Source organism: Syngnathus scovelli, chromosome 1 (genome assembly GCF_024217435.2).
Source record: "Syngnathus scovelli strain Florida chromosome 1, RoL_Ssco_1.2, whole genome shotgun sequence".
Lineage (NCBI taxonomy): Eukaryota > Metazoa > Chordata > Actinopteri > Syngnathiformes > Syngnathidae > Syngnathus > Syngnathus scovelli.
Genome location: NC_090847.1, coordinates 11,380,709 through 11,405,893, shown reverse-complemented (window position 1 = coordinate 11,405,893; position 25,185 = coordinate 11,380,709). Strand labels below are relative to the sequence as shown.

The window sequence follows — 25,185 nt, the reverse complement described above, 5'->3', positions numbered from 1 at the left end:
TTTGAATATTCATAGGAACTTTATTTACAATCAAAGTTTGTCTTTCTTTTTGTACTGTGCATAGCATTTTAATAGCAACTACCTTAGTGCAATGACTTAAACTCATGTTACGTTTTCATTTTAAAACGTCAGTTTCTTAAATGATAACAGATTACACTTTAACACAAAAGTTACTGAGATCAGATTGAATAACTGATTTTACCTGTTTCTAAAAGTAGTATTCATTTGCATTGGAAGTACAGTTGTCAATATTATTATAAGAAGAAGTAAAACAAATTTTAAAAAATATGCTCTATGTGGTAAAACTACTCATTTTTTAATTAATATTACCTTGGTTGAAGTTGAATTAAGCAGCAAAATTCCACTATTTTTATCCATTTCACCTGCTTTTGTCTGAAAATGACATAACGGTTGCTCAGGGCTCAAGTAAGAACCAATTAAGGCTCAGGATTTTTTGCTTGGTCATGCGAATTTTGCAAGCTGAGCCGTGCTTGGTTGTTACCTGAGCCCTGAGAAACTGATGTCATTTTTGTGGCAAAATGGCCACACCCTATAAAATGAGTGGATTTTCCTGCTTAATTCCATCCAATCAGAATGAGCTGTGTTTTTATACTAATGGGACTGCATTGAACACACTGCAAAGACAAACATTTCCTCTTTAAATATTATTGTTGTACTGCAATATCATGTTTTTTTTTCTTTGCTCTTTTCCCTGATGTCATTCTGCTTCTTCTACAACAGTTCCATCACATATTTGAGGTTTGTTTGGATTATTTTTGATGAGCCACTCAGCAAGCCAAACCTATTGAAAGGGTTATTGGGGAGACACAACAATTCCATTCAGTAGTGAGTGACAAATACATGTGCCGTAATTCACTTACACAAGGGTTGAGTGGTTTGTGCTTGCAGAGCTCAGTGAGTCCTTGTAGCAAAGTTTGGTTCACATAACGACTCAGGTATTCTTCTGTTTCCTCTCTTGTGGGAACAGTTAAAGCTACAAAAAGTATAGTTCAGAGACTCATTTTGCATTGAATGCAACCAACAGCACGCGGTTGCGGGTATGTTTCTTACTGTTTGGGAACATGAATTTGATCTCTCGCTCCGCCACATGAAATGACTCGCTGCCATGGAGAGCGTTTTCCAGCTCAGACGTAGCATACTTTGCTCGAAGGCTGGAGGAACAACACAGAAACCTTTTCAAAAAATCTCAATAACCAGTATAATTAAAATAAAATAAAAACAACAAGGACATTTTTTTATTTTAAATGATTGCTAGGCTTGCTTGACAGTTGAAAGGTCAAGGCCCTCCTATACAGTTTCGTGTTCTCCCCATGCTTGAGTGGGTTATCTTTATCTACAGTATATGCTGTCTTTGCTGAAAATGGCATCTCAGTCACGCATGGCTCAGGTATTGACCAATCAAGACTCACCTTGCAAATGTCACATGAAAAACAGTTGAGCAGTGATTGGTTGGCTGTTACTTGGGCCCTGAGCAACTCTCGGCCTCAGTTCCAACTGGTGCAATGGCTGTCAATTCTCTTTTGGAACAGTGTAGAAAATGGAGTGGGTAGGGTTACGTTGTAAAATGTGTTATGGTCTGATGAAAGCACAGTTTTGGCCACTCAACTGCATAGCTCATACCGTATATTTTGGGGGAAATAGTGATATCTAGGAGTCAATTACTTAATGATAAAGAAATGGGTTGATTGTGTCATGTTGATGGATCACACTACTGTGAGGTGTTATGATTCGGTCAAAAGATTGACACGAGTCTTCCAGGCTGAATTATGTTCAATAGAAATACCACCATGAGAAAAAGAAGTAACATCCATCTAATTAAGAGTTTCCTCATAACTGAAATACCTTCTACTGGATAATGTCAGTTGTGCAATGTTGAAAAAAAAAAAAAAAAAAGAAGCCAACTTAAAAAGCGGGACACACCATTCTGGATGACTTTCTGTGAACTTGGCTGGTCCAATGATGGCCTTCCAGTGGGCTATTGCGTTGTCTCGAGCCAGAGTCAAAGCAATGATTGGACCAGAGCTCATGTATGCTGTGAGTTTGGGAAAGGCTAGTTTTCCATGATGTTCCGTGTAGAAGTCACTGCACTGTTCTGGACTCAACTGAAGTTTCCTTTTCTGTCAAGTATGAATGATTGGACACTTCAATGAAATGTTAACTGAAAGTTCAATACAACTACATTGATTGATCATTCAGCAACTGTATTTTACACTTAGTCACAATTACCACAACTGACAATGAGCGATTTCAGACACCCCCTTCTGGTGAGAGAAAAACATTTATGTCACCATGATTTTTGACTTGAGACCAACCTGTAAAATAGTAAAGCCCGATGTCAAAATGATGTCTTCAATCTCCACACTTTTGTGAATCGCATTTGGCTTAATAATGGCCAAAGTTCTTTCCACGTAAATACGGGGGAATTCAGTTTCCTCCTGCTTCCCCGTTTGGTCCTCCATCCTATCCTTGTTTGTTTTCCTTGTCCTCAATTTTGTTTTGGCATTCTGATAGCAGGATGAGCGTCTTGCAAGATTGGCGATTGAGGCGAACGGCACTTTATGACGTCACACAATCGTTGAGCTTTTACCCGCACTGATAGCATTCCTGTTCTTTTAAGTGAACTGAATCTTTAGAATCGGTTCACTCAAAAGATTCGTTCAAAAGAATCGTTCACCGAATCGTTCGCTACACTTTATTTTAATTTTATTTTTTTACCTCGTATAGTGTACCTATTGAAGTGTCCATGAGGTGTACCTAATAACAGGCCACTTCATTAGGGAAAAATCATGGTCAAAGCTTAACTGAAAGTGAAAAGTGCCACACCCGCCCTCACCCCACTTTCTGATTGGCTGTTTGATCTGTGACGTCACTCGGACACTCCATTAGGTACACCGCCATTTTCAGGTGTACCTAATAACAGGCCACTTTATTAGGGAAATATCATGGTCAAACTCCAGTCCTCGGGCCCACATTCCAACATGTTTTCCAAGATTCCCTCATTAAGTGCACCTGCGTGAAAAGTTTTAGCGCTGCAGAACGTGAAAATGACCAAAATCTTTTCACGCAGGTGTGTTTAACGAGGGTAACTTGGAAAACATATTGGAATGCGGCCCTCGAGGACTGGAGTTCGACACCCCTGGTTTAACTGAAAGTGAAAAGTGCCACAGCCGCCCTCACCCCCACTTTTTGATTGGCTGGCTCATCTGTGACGTCACTCGGACACTCCATTAGGTACACCGCCTTTTTCAGGTTTACCTAATAACAGGCCACTTCATTATGGAAAATGCTTAAGTGAACGTGAAAAGTGCCACACCCACCCTCACCCCCACTTTCTGATTGGCTGTTTGATCTGTGACGTCACATGGACACCGCATTAGGTACACCGCCATTTTCAGGTGTACCTATTAACAGGCCACTTCATTAGGGAAAAAATCGTGGTCAAAGCTTAACTGAAAGTGAAAAGTGGCACACCCACCCTCACCCCCACCTCCTGATTGGCTGTTTGATCTGTGACGTCACTCGGACGCTACAGTTGGTGATCAGGAAATGCAATTCAGTGACTCATTCGTGAACAGGGAAATACGTCATTTTTTCTTCTTTGTTTTGTTTTATGGCGAGGTGGCACCAGCTTCAATGCGCATTACCAACACCTACGGTGTGGGATAAGTTACGTCATTGCATGTTGGTTGAAGTCATATGAATTGAAAAAGGAACGAAAAACTTCAGGAAGTGATCCATTCACTCACGTTCCCTGAAAAGATTCGTTATTTTGAACGAATCGTTCACTCACGAGCCAACACTACTGATAATGTCACACTCGGTCCTCGGTGAATACTAAATAACATGGATCACATCGCAACACAGAATCATTACTTTCGTTTCATTTTGAAGTTCTTCTGAAGAACAGATAAGTATTTCAATTACTTCATAATGTTTTTTTTATTTTGAGGACCAACTCAAATTTCAGCACATTTGGATTTCTTCATTTCATGTGTTCCGAAAGGCATTTCTGAGTATTGTACTTAAAACAGAACAGAGACTGTTAAGTTAATGTACCTGCTATGGTTGGGATTTCTATAAATGCATGCAGTGGGGTACATTTTAAGGAATTTGATCAGAGGATGGACAGTATTGGTTGTAACTGAATTCACATCAAACATCGTAACACTAAATGGCAATAGTTACATTTTTGCCGCAGACTGAAAACATTGATTTGACAAGATGACAGAAAATAAATAAGAAAAGGCCTCAAAAAGAAAGATTTTGAACAATTGAACAATTTTTCCAGAGGTGCGGGACAAATATGAGAAATATATGTTTGTTCAACACAATTTATTCATAATTTTAAGACTGAAAACAAATGCTTGTAATTTAAAACAATGAGTCACCTGTGAATCACATATCAAATGTGATAGAGTGATAGACTCCCAACTTGAAGGTGGTACGGTCGATCCCGAAGCTCAGTCATCACGTCAAAGTGTCCTTGAGCAAGGCGCCGCCCACGGCAGAGTTTGGTCAAAAGTGTGAAACTGGAAAAAAAGATTTGAACCTCCAAAAAAAATTTCCGAACCAAGAGTTGAAAATGTTCAGAACCTAAAAAAACAAGAGTTGAGCCTATGGACAATTTGGAATGCTCAATCAGCCTACCATGCATGTTTTGGGGATGTGGGAGGAAACCGGAATGCCCTGAGAAAACTCACGTGGGCACGGGGAGAGCATGCAAACTCCACACAGGGAGGGCCGGAGGTGGAATCGAAACCCGCACCCTCCTAACTGTGAGGCGGATTTGCTAACCAGTGCCGCCTCTCCAAAAAGTAGTTTCACTTATTTTCTTTGTAACAGTCCAAAATGTTAAACTGTGACTTGAAACATTGTCTGTACAGTTAGTAAAGATGTGGTAAATCATTTGACATAGAGCAAATACATTCACCCTACAGAACATGAAATCCCATTGTGAACGGTTCAACGTTGATTTTCCGCAGTATTACCCTTTTTCGTCAGTCATTTTGCTTCTTTTGTAAGGCTCCATCACATATTTGAGGCCTGTTTGGATTGTTTTTGATGAGCCAGTCAGCGAGCCAAATCTAGTTAAGGACATAATGTTAAGGCTTTAGTAACCTGAGGTAATTGGTCAAAATGAACCCATCTTGCGTGTTAAAACAATTAAATACTTACAAATGGGTTGAGTGGTTTGTGTTTGCAGAGCTCAGTGAGTCCGTGGCGCAATGTTTCATTCACATATCGACTCAGGTATTCTTCAGTTTCTTTTCTTGTGGGAAAGGCCTCAATCAAAGCTGTGTATTTTGAGCACAATTATAGTGCATGTGTTAAAAAAAAACAATGCGTGTGTGCGTGTGTATGTGTAAGCATCTTACTGTTTGGGAACATGAATTTGATCTCTCTGGACGCAGCATGAAATGACTCGCTGCCGTGGAGACCGTTCTGCAGATCAGACGTGCCATATTTTCCTCTAAGGCTACAGTAAAAAAAAAAAAATCAAAGTACACATTCACAAGAAGATCAACACTCACTAGAACTGTATTAGATACCGGGGACTGAATTACACTGAGAACATCTAGTAAGTGTATGTACTGAATATGAAATCAATTTTTGCTCCAATATTTCAGGATCCGAATTGAAACTGAAAGCTTAGACTTTTCTATGTGCACAAAAGTCCCATCCCTCCCACTGAGCAGTTTGCCTTTGCAAAATGTGGACACATTTTGAGAGAACAAAAAAAGAGCCTGCAGAAAATGGGTCACAGAAAAGGGTTCAATTCTCTCAGTTTAGTTCATGAAATAAGGGAGCAAAAACAAATGTTGCATTGTTTGGCAAGAAAAAGAAAAGTAATGTTAAGTAATATGTTATGCAGCTTACCATTCTATGTGACTTTCTGTGATCCTAGCAGGTCCAATGATTGATTTCCAGTGGGCTATCGCATTGTCTCGGGCAAGAGTCAAGGCAATGATTGGACCAGAGCTCATGTAGGCAGTCAAGCTGGGAAAGTTGAGTTTTCCATAATGTTCTGCATAGAAGTCACTGCATTGTTCTGGAGTCATCTGCAGTTTCCTCCTCTGTTGGATGTGAGTTGTTATACACATCTTGCATTGTGACAAGGAATTTTCTGAACCTTTCTTACTATACATAGAACAATCAACTACCATATCTTAGCAACGGGATTTATTTTTCCCCTTCATTTTCAGCGTTATTTCTGAAGATTTTAAACAGGCACTGCACGGACACCTCACCCTGGCTGCAAACCTCACTCTCAGGTCAAAATGCAACCAAAGATATAACGATTTCCACAAACATTTTCAGTATAGTTGAATTCAGCTATTCCTGAGTACATGTCGCCAGCCTAGCCAAGTAGAAAAAAGGTACAAACACCTACTGAAAATCAGAAAATTGTTCCTTTTGTCTTTCACGCTGAGAAAACACCTAACTTTTTCCAGCGTGGAAAGACGCGCTGGCTGAATGAGAATCGGAAAAGACGCGCTGTACGCTGTGCACGTTGCCAGCTTTACAGCACATGCAATTATAGTGTTTACATGTGGAGTCGATAGCACGAGTTGAATATCCGACGTCAGGAAGAAAACTCGGAGAGAAGTACAAATTTCCACTTTTTTGGTGAAACATAAACGCATCAACAGCACAATATAGGCTTTGCAGGCTCCACGCTTGTCGCGATCCGTCCTGTTTGATCGGATTTTTTGTCGCTTTTGAGTGCTGTGGACACATCATGGTCCTAATGAAACCGCAATCAAACCACCCACCTCAAATGCCATCTGCGCCTATGCATTAAAGACCAATAAAATATCTATCCCTATCCGAACCCACCTGCAAAATAGAGAAGCCATTTCTCAGAATGATGTCCTCAATTTCCTCACTCTTCTGAAATGCATCTGGCTTAATGAGCGCCAAAGTTCTTTCCACATGAATACGAGGAAACGACGCAGTGTCCATGGTAGACGAAATATCGAATGGGCGTGTGCGTGCCTGGTCTAATCTTGGTGCGGTCGGACCTATGTTGCTAGGATACGATAAACATACTACTGCAGTTCCGCAGAACAAACGGACACAAGCACAACATTTTCTGCAATTTCACGGTCCACCGGGTTTGACTGTCATACTGTACTTTACATAAATTACCTGTTTGGTCAGTAGTTTAGTGTTAACTGCTTTGAACTGGCTAAGGGGACAACAAACATCTTGTGGGGAACAAGGTATACCAAATGGCAAAATCATTTTTTTTTTTTTACCAATCTCACTCCAGTGGACAGATTGACAGTGAGGCAATATTAGACTTCATAGTATACAATAGCAGAAAAATAATTCAAAACTTCAAATGTAGATAATGGAACAGACAATGTTTGAAACTTCCAAATTATACAGATGCGTAGAACACAGTGCAACAATTTTGGTATATTAGCACAATACATTGTATCAAATAACAGATGTGGTCCTGACACATTTCAAACAGAGCATGAAACTCAAGATTCTTTCAAACAGTCTTTTATTCAAAGATACTTTAAGGAAAAGTTCTTATCGGGTTCCAATAGTAACCTGCCACACTCTGATCAGGTTGTCAGTGTAGCCAGCAAACAGGGTCTGTACAAAAACAAAAGGAGACATGTTAACATGAAGCTAAAATAATGTCATGTTGACACACAAAAAAATCCATTTGACCCCTCATATTTGCAGGACTGTCATCAGTGGACATCAGAGTTTAAAGTGAGTAGGATAATCACTGGGGGGAAGACAATCACTTTCAACGCTCTACTAAATCAAGCATACCTGTCCATCTGCAGACCAGGCCAGGGAGGTGCACTGTGGGGGTTCGGCCTTGCTGTTCGTGCTGATCACCTCCTGTCTCAGCTCATCCACAATAATCTTGCCTTCCAGATCCTGCAGAAATAGGGAAAAACTTAGTCAGGAAACAAGGGGCAACAAGTGATGAAGAGAAAAGCCTCATCTTGTTGACTCAGAAACAGCCTCTGTTATCATCATATAATACAGTTGGCATGGAAGTCACATCATTGTCACACACTGTGGAACTTTACATATGACCGGCACGGCTTCTGGAGTATGGGAAAAGAGTAGTCTTACCCAGATCTTGATACTGGGACCGGTGGCGGCGCACAGCCAGTAACGGTTGGGGCTGAAGCACAGGGCGTTGATGGTGGCACCACTGTCGAGAGTGTAGAGGTGCTTGCCCTCATTCAGGTCCCACAGCATGGCCTGACCATCCTGAAGGGGACAAAATCAACACGCTCTAATAACGTTGGCATTGTACTTCGACAATAATAATTTTAAGTGGACCTAATGCTCAGAATAAGCTACTTTATCATTGCTGCAAAACAGATGAGTTCACACTTCAACACAGAAACCAGCAAGCTGGACCTTGAGTTTACCTTTCCACCAGATGCACAAAGGGAGCCATCAGGAGAGACTGTCACCGTGTTCAGGTAACCAGTGTGGCCGATGTGGTTGGTCTTGAGCTTGCAGTTGGCAAGGTTCCACACCTTGGTGCAAAACAAAAGTGTTTTACTGAAATGAAGACACACGATTCATATGATGCTGCACAGAATCATGCCCTCATACTAAAAGTGTTTCATCAGTGTGTGAAACTAAGATAATACATGCATTTTTAAAATAATCACTGGGCAAAAGCATGTTAGAAATGTGCATTATTTCACAAATGTGCATTTTAGATGGAACAGCATACCTTGACCATCTTGTCCCAGCCACAAGACACAATTATGGGGTTGCTGCTGTTGGGGGAGAAGCGCACGCAAGACACCCACTCAGAGTGGCCTTCATCCTGAAAGGGGAAAACATAAGAGAAATCGTTCATTTGCTGGAATGATCTTTGTCACAGTATCAGCTATTCGCGGAGACTGTTGATCAAAAAACAGATATTCGAGGCAAATTCAACTACATACGTCTCAAGTTCAGCAGCCTACCTGGATGGTATACTTGCAGACACCAAGCGTGTTCCACAGCTTGATGGTCTTGTCCCGAGAGCCAGACACAATCTGGCGGTTATCGGCAGAGAAGGCCACACTCAGGACATCCTTGGTGTGTCCAACAAACTGGCGGGTGGTGTTGCCACTGTGGAGACATCGCACAAAGCACTTCAATGTAACAATCAATTATTAAACGGAGGAAAAAAATCCAACCACCTCAAATTTAACACCCCAATGACTAATTACTAAAACCTTTGCAAATCCATGATATCTGAGATTAAGCATCAATTTGTTTCTACAAATCTTAATCCTATGCAAAATCTCATGTCTTGTTGATTTTGTGATTTATCACTGGAGGAAAGTTTCCCCAAGTTGGATAGCAAAGCCCATGGAAAAGTGTCAGTCAATAGGAAGAGGTGAATGGGTTGAAGGTTGAAAGTACAATCCTTAAACTTGTGTATAGTTGAGGCCATCACTTTTATCATATAATTTTCTATTATTAAAATAGCCTCTGATGTATACCTGGTAAGGTCCCACAGACGGAGGGTGGAATCCCAAGCTCCAGACAGGGCAAACTGTCCATCGGAGGAGATGACAACGTCGCTAACAAAGTGCGAGTGGCCCTTCAGGGAGCGCTGGGGGATGCCATAGTTGGTCTCATCACGGGTCAGCTTCCACATGATGATGGACTTGTCTGTGAGGAAGGCAGACAAGAGGTCTTCAGGGCAAATAGACTTTTCCTCAGGAAGGTGACTGGAACGTTATCCAGAAATACTAACATTAAAAAACTTTTGCAATTAGTACGAGTCTATCCACCATCATTGATAGCTTCGGGATTTTAACATGAGAAGTTCGGACTTCGCCAACCTAGTCAGTCAGGTGCCACTGAAGCGTTAGCAACCGCGGCTAACAAATCATTTACTCATGTCTGTCCAGTTTCGTCAGGCTGAAAAAGTAAGTATTGCCTAATTATGACTAGTTGCCTCACGATTAATGACTGTATATATTTGACGTGCACTCTGCGTAACATTGTGGTTTATTTGACGCCACGACGGGAATATCGCTCGCCGCATTACGCTAGCGCAGCCATGTTGGCGAAACCGGCGGTGGAACCTCACCTCGGGACGCCGACAGAATCATGTCGGGATATTGAGGCGTAGTGGCGATTTGGGTGACCCATCCACTGTGCCCCTTAAGGGTCCCCCTCACTGTCATCTGCTCGGTCATTTTGGCGTCGATCGATGAAGCCTTCTACGAGGATGGATTCGGATTTTCAGAGGCCCAACTTAACTGTAGGTCCTCATTGCATCTGGGCACAGAGGAAAAGGAAGTTGAGACCCGGATGCAAAAACTATGAGGGGTGAGAAGCCAGCAAAGGTTTCTGGGAAATGGTGACGCAATACGGTTACGGGTAAGCTTGGCAGCGACGGCACATAATAACAATAGTAATAGAAGTCTTCGTGAATTATTTCAGAGAGAGTTTTCATCAGTTTCATATGTGATCTTCTATTGAAACTCTTTTCTCAATGATATTGACTGGGAAAACGTATATATGGACGATGGCGATTTTTTTTTCCTGACGAACAAAGTAAAAGAGGTGTCATACCAAATTTCTCATAAATGTTATCCCGTGAACCATTACATTACAAAGTTTAAAAGGGACATTAATGTGAACAGGTTTTTATGTTTTCTGAGAAAGCCACCTTGAAACTGTCCAGCACCTCTTCTGGATCTGTACACACTGCAACTGTTTGGAAGGATTTCAGCTTTATTACTGGAGAACTCTATGCAGACTTTTCTGTAAAATGGGAAGATGTTTTATTTATTTATTTATTTATTTATTTATTTATTTATTTATTTATTTATTTATTTGTTTGTTTGTTTGTTTGTTTGTTTATTTAAAACCAAATTGAAAATAACTGGTGCTATGTAGTAAATATACATAGGAAATACACGAATAAATGCAAAAGTTATTTCACATTGCATTTGTTATAACGTTCTATATGACAAATGGATAGAAAATTCAAAATAGTAATTCTCAAAGTGTTATATGGTAAACTGGCGCTATGCAGTGGTATGCAATAGAATTGCCCAAGTACAGTTCTTTCGCATTTAGTCTTTTGGAAGGTAAAATGTACGTATATGTGTTTTTGTGTGTATTGCACATATTATTTGGAGTATTTAGGTACATGTTTCATTTTTTCTTAAGTGCAGTGGTGATGGATAAAGCGCATAAAGAGCCTTTAAAAAAATAAGAATTAAATAAACAAATGACTAAAACCTTTGTCTTAACACACTTCTGAATGGTGTTGAGTCATTAAAAAAATACCTGTTGACATCTTAAATACAGTAAGAAAACTGTTCTGCTCACAAAGAATTCTTGTAGTGAAAGGGTGGATCAAACTAAGTTCAAATTTTGATTCATGAACAACTCACAGCCCCAAATACAAAACAAAATGATCTTTTTCACACCAGCTTTATTTGATATTTAAAAACAGAGGTGATGTTAACAGTTCAGGAAAATGCCAATGCTACTTTTCTATGATGAAGTTTTGTAGACCAAACTATTATCTTACCAGTGATTGAGTCTCAGACTTAACTTTTTAATCAGTAACAAAAGGGCAAGTGTGAATATGAAGAGTTTATCCCGGGCCCTACATTAGTTCAAGAGAATTTGGAAATTTAAGATCAACATTGACCTTTGATGTCCACGCCCTTTGCACATTTGTGCAAGATTATTTAAAATAAAACATTTAAGTGTCTTAACACACTCATGCAACAAACAAAAAATAGAGTAATGGATGCAGCCGCAGGGTAAAGCTGGAGCAAAAAAAGGCTTTATGTTAAATCAATTGAAATGTATATGAAAGGAAAAGGAAAGCATAAACCCATAGTTTATTTCAGTCAAGTTAAATTGACCCAAGTTCAACATATTTAAACAATAATTACAAAAATAGCTTCATTCTTTTACAACCAAGTACACAACCAAACATTGTCACAAAGTCAAGCTAATACTGTGATATTATTGGCTACAACACCAAAGAACAGACATTATGCTAGATACTTACTCCGTTAAGTCTTACAATGAATAGAACCTGCAAAACAAATCTTAGTCCTATGTTAATTGTCAGATAACCACACAGCTTCCAGTCAATTGGCAGCACTTTATGCCTTACAGTGACTGTAAACTGCTTCGCATTTCTGATCATGTTTAATATATATGATAGCTTACAGGAAGCTTCTCGTATATAGAAAGCCTTTCAAATACAAACAGAACCACATACGTAAATGTTTATGTACAAGTAAACTGACTTCAACATATAGTAAATCCTTCTGTTATGATTTTTGTTGTTGTTATTGCGTCAGTGTTTGGCACATGTATAAAGCTTGTATCGCTTGCTTTTGTGACATTTTAGAGCCTGACCATTGATAATGAGAAAAAAAACCCAGGTCAGTCATAGTAAGTAGGTCATATATACATTTTTTTTTTTTTTAGCAAATTGCAGTCCAAGCTTTACAAATGAAATAAAACTAGTACTTGAACATTCTGTTTGCCATTTACTGTGGTGTACAAGGAAACATTTCAACGCCATAGCATTTTCTTTTGCATCATAACTAACTAAAAAACAAATTTTAATTGTCAATCATGAGAAAAAAAATATTCTTTTACTGATGTTCTACAATATCTAATGTCCTTTTTTTTTACAAAAATGTAGCTCTGTTATCATCACTGTTTTGTAAACCTGTAGCGAAACAAATTCTATTTATCCTGTATCTCTGAATAATTATGCCACATTTTAGGAATTTTGCAAAATAAGTCTGTAAATGTGTGGCCAAGACAAAAACACACCTAAAAAAGCCCTTTATCTACTTGGACTAAAAACTATTCAAAAGGCAGCATTACTGGCATTCAAAGCCAGTGTATGATTAGTAAATAAAACTCAATTCCTAATAAAAACGCTGGTACACATTTGACCAAAATGAAATAATTTAGTTCCTCAGTCATCAATTTCTAATGACTAATATTTTTTTTTTTTAAAAAAGAAATAAAAACATACAAGTCAGCAGCAAGAGAGAACAAAAATGTCTTCATCTGGGCTAAAATCACCACAATCAGTCAAACTAAATTACACACGGTGGGTTTTAAACTTGTTAAAACTCAACCAGCAAAACAATGAAGCTAATTAGCCCCATTGAATGATGCTTTACTATCAATACTGTAGCGGCTCCTTCAACTCCGTCAATAAACATGGCATGCATGGGAATGCAAAATGTAACATCAAACAGATTTCCACTGCCAAACATGGAGAGGAAACATTTGAAAATCTATAAGAGTGCTTGAAAAGCTATTATTTCTATAATTTCATCCACAACATTGGTTAAGATGATGCAGTTAATTACAGAAGATTTTAGAAGATCCTAGCCAAACGACTCAAATCATAACATGGGCTGAATCCTTCCCTATGTGCCAGTGACGTCACACTACATCATCAGCAAGAGATTTTAGGGGATAGCCGAAGTGGATTTGTCGACCCCTTCAGGAGAGTTTCCACATTGGAGGATTTTAAGTTTTCAGTAAGACACAGAGGCTGTGCAGGGCGGGGTCTGCTCCATAAAGGCCAATCTGCCTCCGTGCCCTCGGCCCTTTTAAGTGTCCTTTTCCCCAGCAGTCAGTCCCGCTCGCCTTCAAGGCTGAATAAGACGCTTGCGTTTAAGCTTCTGCCTGGCCATCTCCTCCTTTTGGAAAACAGAGAGGACGAGAAGAGTGACGCACACTCCTTCATTGGCCACTGCGGGGATCTATTCAAGCATCCATCAAGCCGAGCAAGTCAGACTTGGTTAGTAAGGTAGTGAGATTTCAGCACATTGTGCCTGGTCTGCCCTTCAAAGAATCCCACATCCAGTTCAGCTTTCTTTCTTTCAAAGCATGGTTGCTGACTGCCGAGTTGTCCACGTTTCAATATATTATATAAAAATGTTTATTACAAACAAACAAACAAACGAAAAGATATTGGTAATCACTTGCAATATATACCAAGACAATTATGTACAGACTCCATGCGGCTGGTTAGTCATAGTCATCACTGCAAAGGAATCAGAAAGGGGAGAAACGATTAGTTGCTTAGTAATCACAATATTGTTACGATCCATTTGGTTTCAACTCACGGCTTCACATGTGCAAAATGTTAGAACTACACACTCATACAGTGATATGCATATAAATGATCAAATATACGTATACAAAATAAGATTAGTTAATCATTGAATATCTTGTCTTTGTGGCCTATTTAAGCCTTTAGCATTTAAGAATCATTGCATAAAATAGTAGTATTTCCATGTATGTTTTACTCCACGTCTCAACGTAACATTATGGTAATTGGGGTTTGTAATTTTCCCAGTTAGTTGTCATTAAAGGGGAATTGGTTCACAGTCAACTGAATGCCCTTTTAGATTCCTCACCTTGTGCCAGCAGCCTGGTATGGGCAACCCATCACGTCCCTGCGCAGTAACAACAACAGACAAATGTTTCATCAACAAGCCACAAAATGTACAAAAATGAAACATTTGGCTTAATTTTTATAACTGATATTAAAGTCTACACACCCCTGTTCAAACGCAAGGTTTTTGTAAAATGCCCCTGATAACCTAAGAAAATGAAGGTGCACTTTTCCTCAAGTTTATTATTTTTTTCCAGCAGAAGCTTTAAGGTTGTTTTTTTCCCTGATGCTGACTGGTATTTGGAACAGTTCGTATTTTTCGCCACCTAGACTGAGGCCCAGGTCCAACTACAGCTTAGTTTTAGCACTGTTTCAGGTTTCTGATTGAAAGAAACACATGTAAGGAAATGTTATTTATTTGGAGTTATCAGAGCACTGAAACCGGTGCCAAGTGTGTGCTGACCATTTAACATGAGTTGTATTGTTACTGGTTACTGAACACAGCCATAGCCCTAGTTAGAAGAGGGTGTGCGCATTTGTGAAACTACATGATCACAGTTGTTTATTTTTACTTCCCTCTTAATTTTATTTTATTACAATTGAGTTGCGCAGGTTAAAACAATGAAAGTATTCATATCGGTCTCATCTCGAGAAAAACCTGTCTTTCTAAAAAACAAAACAAAACAAAACTTTCCATACAACGCCCGTTTGGGATTGACGTGTTTCCCAAATTCTGCACCTCAAAGTTCGCGTAAAATTGAGATTTAGGTGTAGTTTCATTGCCAGTCAGAGGATACCCAATCGATTAATAAAAAATCAAAATTTGCCAGGGTAGCAATTATATCTGGATTTTGGTTCATTCTACAAATGACTTTTCCCCAAGTACTATAACTAAGACTTTTGTGGATATTCATCTTAGTGTCACCAAACAACCAACAGGCAGTCAACAAAGACCCATAAGTGAAATAAATGCACGATTGCCAGCAGAGGAAGGAGCAGAGATACCATACCACAGGACAGAGGGCCACAGGAGCGGAAGGAGGAAGAACAGGAGGTGGAGGAGAAGAAAGCACTCCTTTCACAGACAGATCTTTTTTGTCATCACAACCCTGTTAGCAAGAGTCAGTTACACATTCACAACTTGGAGGAAGAAACTTGCAGAGAGGTAGAAAATTGGAATATGAAGTCAAAGAGAAACATGAAAAAGTAAAACACGACAGAGATACATTAAGTAGTGGTCAATAATCTGGGGCTTCGTACCACAGGACATGGTTGATCCAGGCCTGGAGGACCCTGTTCTCCCTTCTGACCCTTCAGCCCTCTCTTCCCAACAGTTCCTCTGTCACCCTGGACAAAGACAAAAACACTTCAAGCAACCAACATCTATGATTAATCACATACGAGTTCATTTACACAAAAATGATGCCATACAGATGAAAATGTTTTATTTCAAATGAACCTGTCCGAGAGGTCTCAACATTTGACTGTTCAACTGAATTTTAAACTGAATTCACCTTCCTACAACCAAATTTGATGCAGCTCACCGAGCTTCTCTGAGGAGTCAGAAATACATTTCGCACAACATTCAAAACCTAAACAAAAAATCTTAAAAAGGGTTAGTTATTTAGTGACTAATGGGGTTTACTATTCACCCTCCCACTGTAAAAAGTACATCAATTAGAACTTTCACAGATAGAAATTTCTATATAGTGGGGTCTCAACTATTACAGTAACATTACAATGATTAGCACTGCTGTTAATTTTGGGCAGGCATGAATATAGGCATAAATTTTGAGTGATGGCCAAATACATTGTGAAGCACACTACTGTATGCGCCATTAAAGTTTGATCCAGCACTGCTTTTGTAAGTGTGTCAAAACTTAATGTGTGGCAATAGAATATCACTGGTTCTGCTGCTTGAGAAAATATTTCTTTTTGTACCAACCTTATCTCCTCGTTCTCCCCTGTCACCTTTCTCTCCCATGAGGCCTGGGAAACCCTGCAAAGAGATCAACAAAGAGGTCAGAGGGCAGCTTCTGTGCAGGATAATTCGAAATTCCCATTGAGACGCAACTCACGTCAAGTCCAGGTTCCCCTGGCCTGCCCTGTGAACAGGTACACATGACGAATGTCTCAGTTTTACAATGATAAGTGCTTCAATTGTAGTGATCAGCCACCTACCTTTTCTCCTTTAGCCCCTGGAAGACCCACTAAGCCCGGGGATCCAGGTGCACCCTGAAGGCCGTCCAATCCCTGCGATTGCAGCACAAAAGCACTTTATCATTGCTGCATCACGTCTGGTTCCTTAACATTATGTTTGCATTGGCGAGGCGTTACTCACTTTGGGTCCTGGAGAACCAGGATCCCCCCTCTCCCCCTTTATCCCAAATCCTGGCTCTCCCTATATTGCAATAAAGGAATTTAAGCACCAAACAACATGACATGGCAGCCACAAAATACCTGAAAGGTTGCCTTTCATGCTTACCTTTGGACCAGGCATTCCATGCAGACCCTGAAAATCAAAAGGAGTATATCTATAATTGCTTAAATCTTCTGCTGCATGCAATAATGATAAGAGCACTCACCATGGATCCAGGTGATCCAGGAACTCCTGGTGGACCTGGTGGGCCTGGCTGTGAAATCATTTGAACCTGTGCCAATAAAAATCAAAGGAGCATTGTGTGAAATCACAGGTGAGGGAGGAATTGATTGCAGTACATACTAGTCATCATTTAGATTTCTGCCTCATTGTTCTGTAAATGCAAGTTAAGCCTTATTTTGACAACTGAAGCTTTTACATTCAACTTTTTCGGAAATTACTTAGGATACATTATTAAAAAAAAAACAATAGTCAAGACTGAAAGAGGGAAAAAAAATGACCGTGCACGGTCCACTGACCAGGTTGTCATCCAGTCTGCAGTCACCTTTCTCTCCTTTCTGTCCATCCATGCCCTGTGTGACAAAACCCAAGATGAACTTGAACCAAAACATCTCTCAGTATGAACAATACAGAGCAAATACCAACAACCAACGCAAAAATATTGTTTAATGACTAACTCTCTGGCTATGTCAATCAAAAGGGAGCTTTATGTGTTTTTAACGACAGAGTTGGCGATACAGAATAGTTCTTCTATTGGATTTCAGTAGATTGAGCCGCTGTACCAAAAGAACTGACTAGTAAGTGTATTTTCTCACAACTTACCGTGGGACCAGAAAGGCCCATCTCTCCCTTTTCTCCTCTTTCACCTTGTGGTCCTATTTCTCCCACATCACCTTTAGATCCCTAGTGGAAAAAAAGTATACATATTTGGTGAACACCAAAAAACAACACATTTCTTGACTTTCTTTTCTGTACCTTCTCCCCATCCATTCCAGCGGTACCAGGTAAACCAAGCTCTCCCTGAAAAAAAAAAGAACCTCTTAATGATTACGGCCTAAAGTAAAGTCAACCCTTAACAAACCTACCAGCATGTAATTGTGTATAAATTATTATTATGATGACTATGATTAAATTGTGATTATGATTATATTATGATTATTATCATCATTATTGCTCTACCTTGTCTCCTTGAAGACCTGGGGGGCCAGGTGGTCCAGGTGGGCCCTAGTAAAACACGCAACAACAAAAAAATTGTGTTATGCTTTCGACCAACCCTTCTCTGCCATGTAAACGTGTGAGCTGGTTAATGGTAGAATGCCGAGCTGCAGCCAGTAGCTACCAAAAAAAACATACTACAGAATACTATATTGTATACTTACTTACTAGACCCAACACTAAATCAGAAGACATCCACTTAACATGATCTTTATGTGGAGATTGATAGAGGTTATCTTATCTGGTTGTGGTTTAAATGTTGCAGAGCATCATCAAGTTGATTCTAACAATTTTTTCATTCATTATCACGGAATATAAAAAGGCAACACAAATATTAGAAAGTCTCAGTATATTACAATGCTGTTCAACATAACTTTAAATTCCAACCTCATCATCATTTAGGATGAAACCATATGATGCCTTTTTAAAATTAAATCATTTCTAAATTAAATACACACTCCACAGCAGAGATAACTGTCTGGTATTAGTGTGTAGCAAGAGGCGCGGTTTGCTCAGTCTGCCTTGGGTGTGTCGAGAGGGAAGTGATGTTCAAACACAAAGAAACACCATGCTGCTTGATATATTGTGAGGCAACAGATGGCATGAAAGCACACTCTAAGTCAACGTGACAAATGCTGTTGATGTTTCCGCATGAGCATGCTTTGGTGATCTTGGCTCTAATGGATATGAGCTTCGTAGCTCTTCCCACATGGGCAGCAGACAAGTTCTTAATTAAAGCTTTTCCAATATGGTGTCAAGAATGACATTTAATACAGTGTTAAACATTTCAGGCTTGTTCAGCGTGTGTGTTAGTCACTGCTGACACCACCAACACCCATGCAAAAACAGTTGCAGATTACCGAAACACTGATTGTGTTGATGGCCTGTGAAACAAAGATATCATGCAGCATGACCATCTTGCTTCTTTTCGTTTACGTTGTCTTTGATATGTTATGACATCATGACACTCAAAATGGAATAAATGTAAAGTCAATGGAAGCCTTTTGAGAGGTTTCTGAGATTAAAGGCAGTATAAATAAACTTGACATGATTGACTTTCAAATTGCATTATTTTATTCTTTTTAAAATTGACAGCATGTTGTTCTCTCACCTGGAACGCATCAAGAAGCTTGCCATTAAAGTCAATGATGTCAGAGGGGCCTGAACTGCCCTTTTCACCAGGATAACCCTAGAAAAACATTAAAAATGATACATATAGATACATATAAATATTGTGTATATACACAGAGACAGTAGAATTTACAAAACGCAAAGCATAATAAAACAATACACAATGACAAATACATTCAATTGTTTTAATATCAATAAATACTGTGGTAGTTGGAGAGCCAAGCGATTTCCCCCCATTTTTAGTACTTGGTGCAAAGGTTTCCAGTTCTGGCATACATGATGCCTTTTAATGAGTGTGGATCCTCAACGAGAACCAAATAAGCAATTTTGATCTCATGCTGAAGGCGGTTGGTAAACTACTTTTGGGTGATACACTCACCATGTGACCTTGTAGGCCTTGTTCTCCTACTTCTCCTTTATCGCCCTGTGTGGTACAAAAATATTATTAAATGCACAGAAAACACATAAAGCAAATACAATTCTAATGTTTGGAGTTGACCCTTTGCTTGATTGTCTTACTTTTAATCCTGGCAGTCCATCCATGCCCCGCTCGCCTTTTTCTCCCATTCCTGCCTCGCCCTATTTCATACACAGTAAATCCCATATGTGGTCCATCATATGCCAGGTGAAAAGAATGTGGGGAAAAAGATACAATATCTCTTGATCTACGTATGTACCTTTTGTCCTGGAGGACCCTGTGGTCCAGGATATCCAGGTTCCCCATCTTCTCCCTGAGAGTGAAAAACAACCAATTCCGTGTTTATCTTTTTTTTTTTAACCACTTGCACAATGCAGGTACAGAGCATCGGACACGTAGTATCCAAATGTGTAAGTCAGTATTACACTCACCGACTTCCCGGGCAATCCTTGAGGTCCCTAAAGCAGAAATGTTATGACAAAAATGTTTCACTTTTTTTAGTTAAGGCAAATAAAAATGATTACAAGGCAGCAATAAAAATGAGTTTGCATAAGACTCAAACAGAAACGAAAGAATGTGATCTATATTCACCTCAATGCCATCACGACCTTGAAAACCCTAAAGGCAAATAGGAAAATAATTAGAACGAGTCACTTGGACTGGTCGTACTCTAAACATGGCCACTAGATAGCAGTATTCAACAAGGAAAACAACGCCGAATTGCAAGTGCAGGATGCTGTTAATAATAAATGGAGCAACAATCCACCAGTGTCCCATTAATGGGGACTGATGAATGTTAAATGATGACCTTCAGAAGATTTAAAAGCAGCTGGACACTTGAAACACAATTTGCGCTGGAGTGCTCGCTATAATCATCAGACCAATGGGAAATATCTTATCACCACATCAGTTAAGTTCAGGCAAACATGTCTTGATGGTTGTCATTCCATTTTTCAGTCAACTGTATATGCACATAACATATTTTCATTTAGTATTGAGAAAAACTGCAACGCCGTGGACGTTAAAATAAAATTGTGTAAAATGAGGAATGAGATAGAACAGCTATAATGCAAATGCTAACTGCCATATCCCATTTCTTGCAGCAATTAGGCTCGCTTTAAGTAAACACACCAATTTGTGAGGGCCGGTTGGCTGTTTGAGCTGCTCAACATCTGTTATGAAGTCGTGCATGGCAGAGCATCTTATGAGCTTGCCAATGCCAACTCAAAATGTTGCAGCGCGCACTTGCCCCACACATACACACAAACATATGCTATTTAAAGGCTAAAAATAACCTACTAAATTCATGTTTAAAGCCCCTACAGAATGAGAGGTATTCTACTATACTAAGTTATAAGCCACCTGCATGAGACACTATTTACACACACACACGTGTTGACATCAATCTTGTATCAAGTCTTATAGACTTAAGTTGAAAAAAACAAAACAATGAAAGGCTTTTTCAGATTTATGCAGTTTTTACAGCAGAGTAGAAATACATTTTGTTAAAAAATAAATACAAATACTAATATTAATCTTGTTTCCAGCCATCAAATATTGCATGATATATCTGACAGGATCGAGCGCAGACTGGTTTGCAGAAAATTCTGAAAGCAGACATCTGCACACAACATGTAGAAGCCCCCTGTGACAGCAAATTTTGTTTCACAGCTTGGGGTTTTGCAATTCCTTTAATCAGCATGGAAAGTTGATTGTCTATGTCGAGGGACCTTCTCTATTACTTGTCTGTTTACACTCATGGTCTTATTGTCAACACACCGACGCAGTCCCTAAGTGCTCCTGTGCCACTCACGGGGAACATACTATGTAGTAGTCATTCCTTAGAGTAAACCAAAACTATTCCGTCTTCCATCCTTTAACCACAGCTTAGTTGCCACCGTGTAGAGGAGTATGAGCTGAGCTGTGGGAAAGTTATCTTGGAAAACATAAACGGCCTCGGGCAAGAGGCACAGCTATTGTTTGGTGGGGCAGGCAAACTACCAGAGAACTCAAGACAGGAGTGCCATACTGATTCCTCAGACAGGATCCTAGAGGGAGGGGTCTGGGGTGGATGCTATCATGGGCACAAGAAACTTGTGGCTGCTGTAGTATATAAAAAAGATGAAGCCAGGAGAGCTCACTTGTTACCATTCTCTCCCTTGACTGTACACAGTCACTGGACAATTCAAGAATGAGAGCCAATAACAACAGCCTTATTTATTTTAGATGATGCTCACTTTCAATTTACACAGTAAAAAATGTCTTCACAATTAATATTGTGAGCAGGTGGTTGCAGAGGTATGGAACTGCCTTGCATCATATTAATAGCTGCTTTTATGTAGCTAAACCAAAATAGTGCATCTGAAGACGCGAGGGGGAAGCATGCGAAACAATTATGATAAACCATCATTTTGATGAGTCTTTTAAGTGTGTGTGAATTATTACTTAAGAAAACTTTACTGATCATTTTCCATGAGACTTTTGAAGGGCCCTGGAAGTCTCTGGGCCCCACGATTGATTCATTGCTGAGAGTGCGCCAGTTTGTGGATCAGGTGTAACTTGTAAGATGGTCTCATGATATCAAAGCTCTTACCGGCTCTCCTGGTGGTCCACGAGGTCCATCTTTGCCAGTGTTCCCAGGGGGGCCTCTGGGACCTGAGGGACCTGGGGGGCCAGGCGGGCCGGCAGGTCCAGCCTGCCCTTGGTCGCCCTGATGAGATACAGCAAACAGAAGAATGAGGAATTAAAAGGACAAAACTGAAACACTTGGGATATAGATAGCAAAATGTCTAATAAGCAACGATCACCAGTATGTGAATAAAACAATAAGTGCTTTCCATATCAATGCTGGGCCTTCATTGCTTAAGTTGACAGACAGGACTGGCTATTGTTCTCTGTTATGCTATAACATAGACTTGGAAGCATTAGCAACAATGGATTCTTTTTAATAATTGTCAACTGTGGCCATTGAAACCCTTTAAGACATGTTTTGGACTGAGGCCTATATAAATAAAATTGACTTGACTGATGTAGAAATTTACGTTTATTCAATAACGTGCAGGATTTGTGTGTACTAGAATCAAAGATTTAAAAACAGAACAGCATTCAACTTGAACATTAAGGAAAAGAAAAGTGCAGAGGTGATTAAAATGGCATGAAGTAGTTTAGTTTAAATGTTAAAAGAGCACACATGCCTTAGTTGTGGTATACCTTCAGAAAACGTCTCTGAAAGGTGCTGGACTGGTCACCAGAGAGAAAGCCGTGATCGAACCTTGGATAGACCATCTACAGAAGGAGCATTAGATGCAGCCAATGCAGAGAAGGACAAAGGAAGAAGAAGAAGTCAAAGTTAAAGGTAGAGAAGCAGCAATAAAGTCGGGAGGTTGCGATAAAAAGACAAATCAGTGTGGAAATTTGAGTTGGGAGGGATTCTGGAAGCAGAACAGCTGTGGGAATAAGAGGAAGGTGATAAGCAAACCCGAAGCAAGAGCAAGAGAAATCTCTCAGGGCGGATGGTTCTCCTTTCCCGACCGACATAGAGACAGATCAGCAGCCCGACAGACAGTAGTGACCGGTGGGAGGCAAACAAGAGTTCACTGCTAAGGACAAACCTTGACAGTGAGAATCTGATTACTGTGCAGTCCTGCAAATGTGTTGTAGTTAGGTGGACCCTGAGAAGAGGAAGCGACAAGTGAGCACCTTGGATGTGGCGAGGAGAAGGATAACGCAGAATATTACAGAATGTACAAAATAGTCATGTTCAGCATGGCGCAGACATCATCTGCAAATGGTGAAGACATACCATATGTACTAATTATTGACTTACCTGGCCCATTATATCAATAAAAAAAAAAAAATCCTGATTCAGCCCCTAGTTTGTGATTGAACACCACTAGTTGGTATGAATGGCAGAATGGATTTATTTTTAGTTAGCCTTTATTTAGCCATTTGGTATCATTGAAATCTGAGACCGCTTGTTTGTAGTGTCAAACATCAAACATTTGAAACAACTATGAGACATTTCTTCTCCAGAAATTTGGAGCAGTTACAGTATTATTATGATTTATTAATTCTGCATTGCAACACGTGCTACAGAATTGCATGACATGACCACAAAAAAAAAAAGAACCCAAGCAAATCTATTAACTCACGTTAAGGACAACACGTATTTGCGTTGTGCATCATAAATTATCATTTGTTGTCTGAAATGTATAAAAATATAATTGGAAAATAAGTAAAACACTGGCTCAATTTGTATGGACTCGGTTTGGAGACTGGACGTTCCAATCCAACATTCGATAAATATTTGGAGTTGGAGAAATGCTTGTCTGATTTTTCTCAAATGGTTGCTGCAATAAGCACCAATTTGAAGGAGGCCAACCAACCAAGCAACAAATGAAGAGCATTAGTTAAGCTTCCCTGCTTGCATTTCTTTCAGATGTCCACTAAATGTAAAGGAGGATGAAGAACGCCTAAAAGATGAACCGCAAGATGACAAGACGCGTCATCTTCATCAGGTTTCTATTAAAGGGGTGTGGAGAGTGCAACTCAATCTGACGTTTTTTCCATTTTTCAAACCTTTCCCCATTTTTTTGTCTGTAGCCTATAATGTGTTCTTTTGGCGATGCAGCTCACACACATTTTCCTTACATGCTTTATAAGTATCTGTTTCACATTGGGCTTCTCCTATCCCTCATTTTCAACAGACCATAGCTCGATAGTAAGACATTAAACCAACGCGCCATGTACTCCGTGGGGGGTAAAGGAATGCTTTGGTCGAGGATGAAACTGGAATATGGCGTCTCGTTTTTCAACTCAACTGAAAGTAACCTAAACATGCAGTGACAATCTCCTCCATATGCATTGGACGCTATGAAGGCAGGACGATTTATTCCTGCACTGCACATGACCTTTTAGTGCGGGGTTGCCGGTGCTTTCAGGACATCTGATTATGTTTGAATGCCGCTGTTATCCTGCAATTGTCATTAGTTCTCAAGACACTTGACAAAGGCACTCAAAATGATCGATTGATAGGAAGTGAAACGTTGACCGAGATTCATTGTCATTTCCCGTTTTGCAAATTTTCTCTTAAAATAGTTCAGAGGCAAAGAAGGCCACTTTGTTGATATGGCAGGAAAATAACTGAAGATTATCAGAGGTGGGCACCGTCCACATTCCTGGGTTTCATATTTTGGCCTCGCCCAGTCAGGCCGAGTCAGAGACGGGACTATATCACTCATAGTATTTAATAATTTTTAACATCATTGTTTTCAACATCTCTCAAAATATTCATATCCTTTCTCTATACAGCCATAGCCAATGTTCTAAATGCACAGTTGACAGAGGCACTCTCAGGGGGAGAAAAGGAAGGATGCTTATATATTTAACTTGCCACATTGAAGTGGCCAGGCCCAAAGGGATATTTTTGTCACACGGTTCCAAATGCCCGGCACCACCCCTGATAGTTGATAAGAATGCTTTAGATTATACAATTACTATAATTTCTGGACCATAAACCGCACCTGAATAAAGGCTGCACCAGCTAAGATTAGGGAAAAATCCTGTTTTGTTCATATATGTATAAACTGCATTGGACTATAAAAAGCAGGTGTTTTA

General features: G+C 39.7%; 4 protein-coding genes and 1 long non-coding RNA gene across 6 annotated transcripts in view; 1 reads left to right on the top strand and 4 right to left on the bottom strand.

Moving 5' to 3' along the window:
- On the bottom strand, nucleotides 1–2,603 carry nme5 (NME/NM23 family member 5). The gene is made up of 5 exons (XM_049744566.2): nucleotides 2,334–2,603; nucleotides 1,942–2,138; nucleotides 1,072–1,172; nucleotides 882–994; nucleotides 1–802 (listed from the first exon to the last, which is right to left on the bottom strand). Exons 1-5 carry the CDS (start codon nucleotides 2,478–2,480, stop codon nucleotides 719–721), a joined length of 642 nt encoding a protein of 213 aa, XP_049600523.1. The 5' UTR covers nucleotides 2,481–2,603; the 3' UTR covers nucleotides 1–718.
- A 1,506-nt stretch (nucleotides 2,604–4,109) lies between these two features.
- LOC125983381 (nucleoside diphosphate kinase homolog 5) lies at nucleotides 4,110–7,017 on the bottom strand. Its single transcript, XM_049744579.2, has 5 exons — nucleotides 6,859–7,017; nucleotides 5,899–6,095; nucleotides 5,397–5,497; nucleotides 5,197–5,315; nucleotides 4,110–5,105 (listed from the first exon to the last, which is right to left on the bottom strand). Exons 1-5 carry the CDS (start codon nucleotides 6,982–6,984, stop codon nucleotides 5,019–5,021), a joined length of 630 nt encoding a protein of 209 aa, XP_049600536.1. The 5' UTR covers nucleotides 6,985–7,017; the 3' UTR covers nucleotides 4,110–5,018.
- LOC125983461 (uncharacterized) lies at nucleotides 5,967–10,313 on the top strand. 2 transcript variants are annotated; one of them, XR_007486723.2, is made up of 2 exons: nucleotides 5,967–6,104; nucleotides 8,383–10,313. It is a non-coding gene; the product is annotated as an uncharacterized lncRNA (long non-coding RNA). The 2 variants fall into 2 exon arrangements; XR_011086640.1 differs by having other exon boundaries at nucleotides 5,979–6,104; nucleotides 7,723–10,313.
- On the bottom strand, nucleotides 7,518–10,256 carry rack1 (receptor for activated C kinase 1). Its single transcript, XM_049744499.2, has 8 exons — nucleotides 10,106–10,256; nucleotides 9,510–9,681; nucleotides 8,985–9,132; nucleotides 8,747–8,842; nucleotides 8,433–8,543; nucleotides 8,128–8,268; nucleotides 7,816–7,926; nucleotides 7,518–7,629 (listed from the first exon to the last, which is right to left on the bottom strand). The coding sequence occupies exons 1-8, from the start codon at nucleotides 10,212–10,214 to the stop codon at nucleotides 7,564–7,566; spliced, it is 954 nt and encodes a 317-aa protein (XP_049600456.1). The 5' UTR covers nucleotides 10,215–10,256; the 3' UTR covers nucleotides 7,518–7,563.
- A 1,134-nt stretch (nucleotides 10,314–11,447) lies between the features above and the next one.
- LOC125983416 (collagen alpha-1(XXIII) chain) overlaps nucleotides 11,448–25,185 on the bottom strand; it is a 106,935-nt gene continuing 93,197 nt past the window's right edge. The window contains exons 10-32 of the mRNA XM_049744636.2: nucleotides 22,780–22,854; nucleotides 22,163–22,279; nucleotides 20,161–20,187; nucleotides 20,001–20,027; nucleotides 19,829–19,882; nucleotides 19,671–19,730; nucleotides 19,531–19,575; nucleotides 19,132–19,209; nucleotides 18,881–18,904; nucleotides 17,985–18,029; nucleotides 17,781–17,825; nucleotides 17,628–17,708; nucleotides 17,324–17,377; nucleotides 17,011–17,076; nucleotides 16,911–16,937; nucleotides 16,767–16,826; nucleotides 16,607–16,678; nucleotides 16,504–16,530; nucleotides 16,371–16,424; nucleotides 15,686–15,772; nucleotides 15,436–15,534; nucleotides 14,448–14,486; nucleotides 11,448–13,724 (exon numbers count right to left, since the gene is read on the bottom strand). Of these exons, the coding sequence (XP_049600593.1) occupies nucleotides 13,674–13,724; nucleotides 14,448–14,486; nucleotides 15,436–15,534; nucleotides 15,686–15,772; nucleotides 16,371–16,424; nucleotides 16,504–16,530; nucleotides 16,607–16,678; nucleotides 16,767–16,826; nucleotides 16,911–16,937; nucleotides 17,011–17,076; nucleotides 17,324–17,377; nucleotides 17,628–17,708; nucleotides 17,781–17,825; nucleotides 17,985–18,029; nucleotides 18,881–18,904; nucleotides 19,132–19,209; nucleotides 19,531–19,575; nucleotides 19,671–19,730; nucleotides 19,829–19,882; nucleotides 20,001–20,027; nucleotides 20,161–20,187; nucleotides 22,163–22,279; nucleotides 22,780–22,854 (1,314 nt within the window). The 3' untranslated portion in view covers nucleotides 11,448–13,673. The remainder of the gene's footprint in view (nucleotides 13,725–14,447; nucleotides 14,487–15,435; nucleotides 15,535–15,685; nucleotides 15,773–16,370; nucleotides 16,425–16,503; nucleotides 16,531–16,606; nucleotides 16,679–16,766; nucleotides 16,827–16,910; nucleotides 16,938–17,010; nucleotides 17,077–17,323; nucleotides 17,378–17,627; nucleotides 17,709–17,780; nucleotides 17,826–17,984; nucleotides 18,030–18,880; nucleotides 18,905–19,131; nucleotides 19,210–19,530; nucleotides 19,576–19,670; nucleotides 19,731–19,828; nucleotides 19,883–20,000; nucleotides 20,028–20,160; nucleotides 20,188–22,162; nucleotides 22,280–22,779; nucleotides 22,855–25,185) is intronic.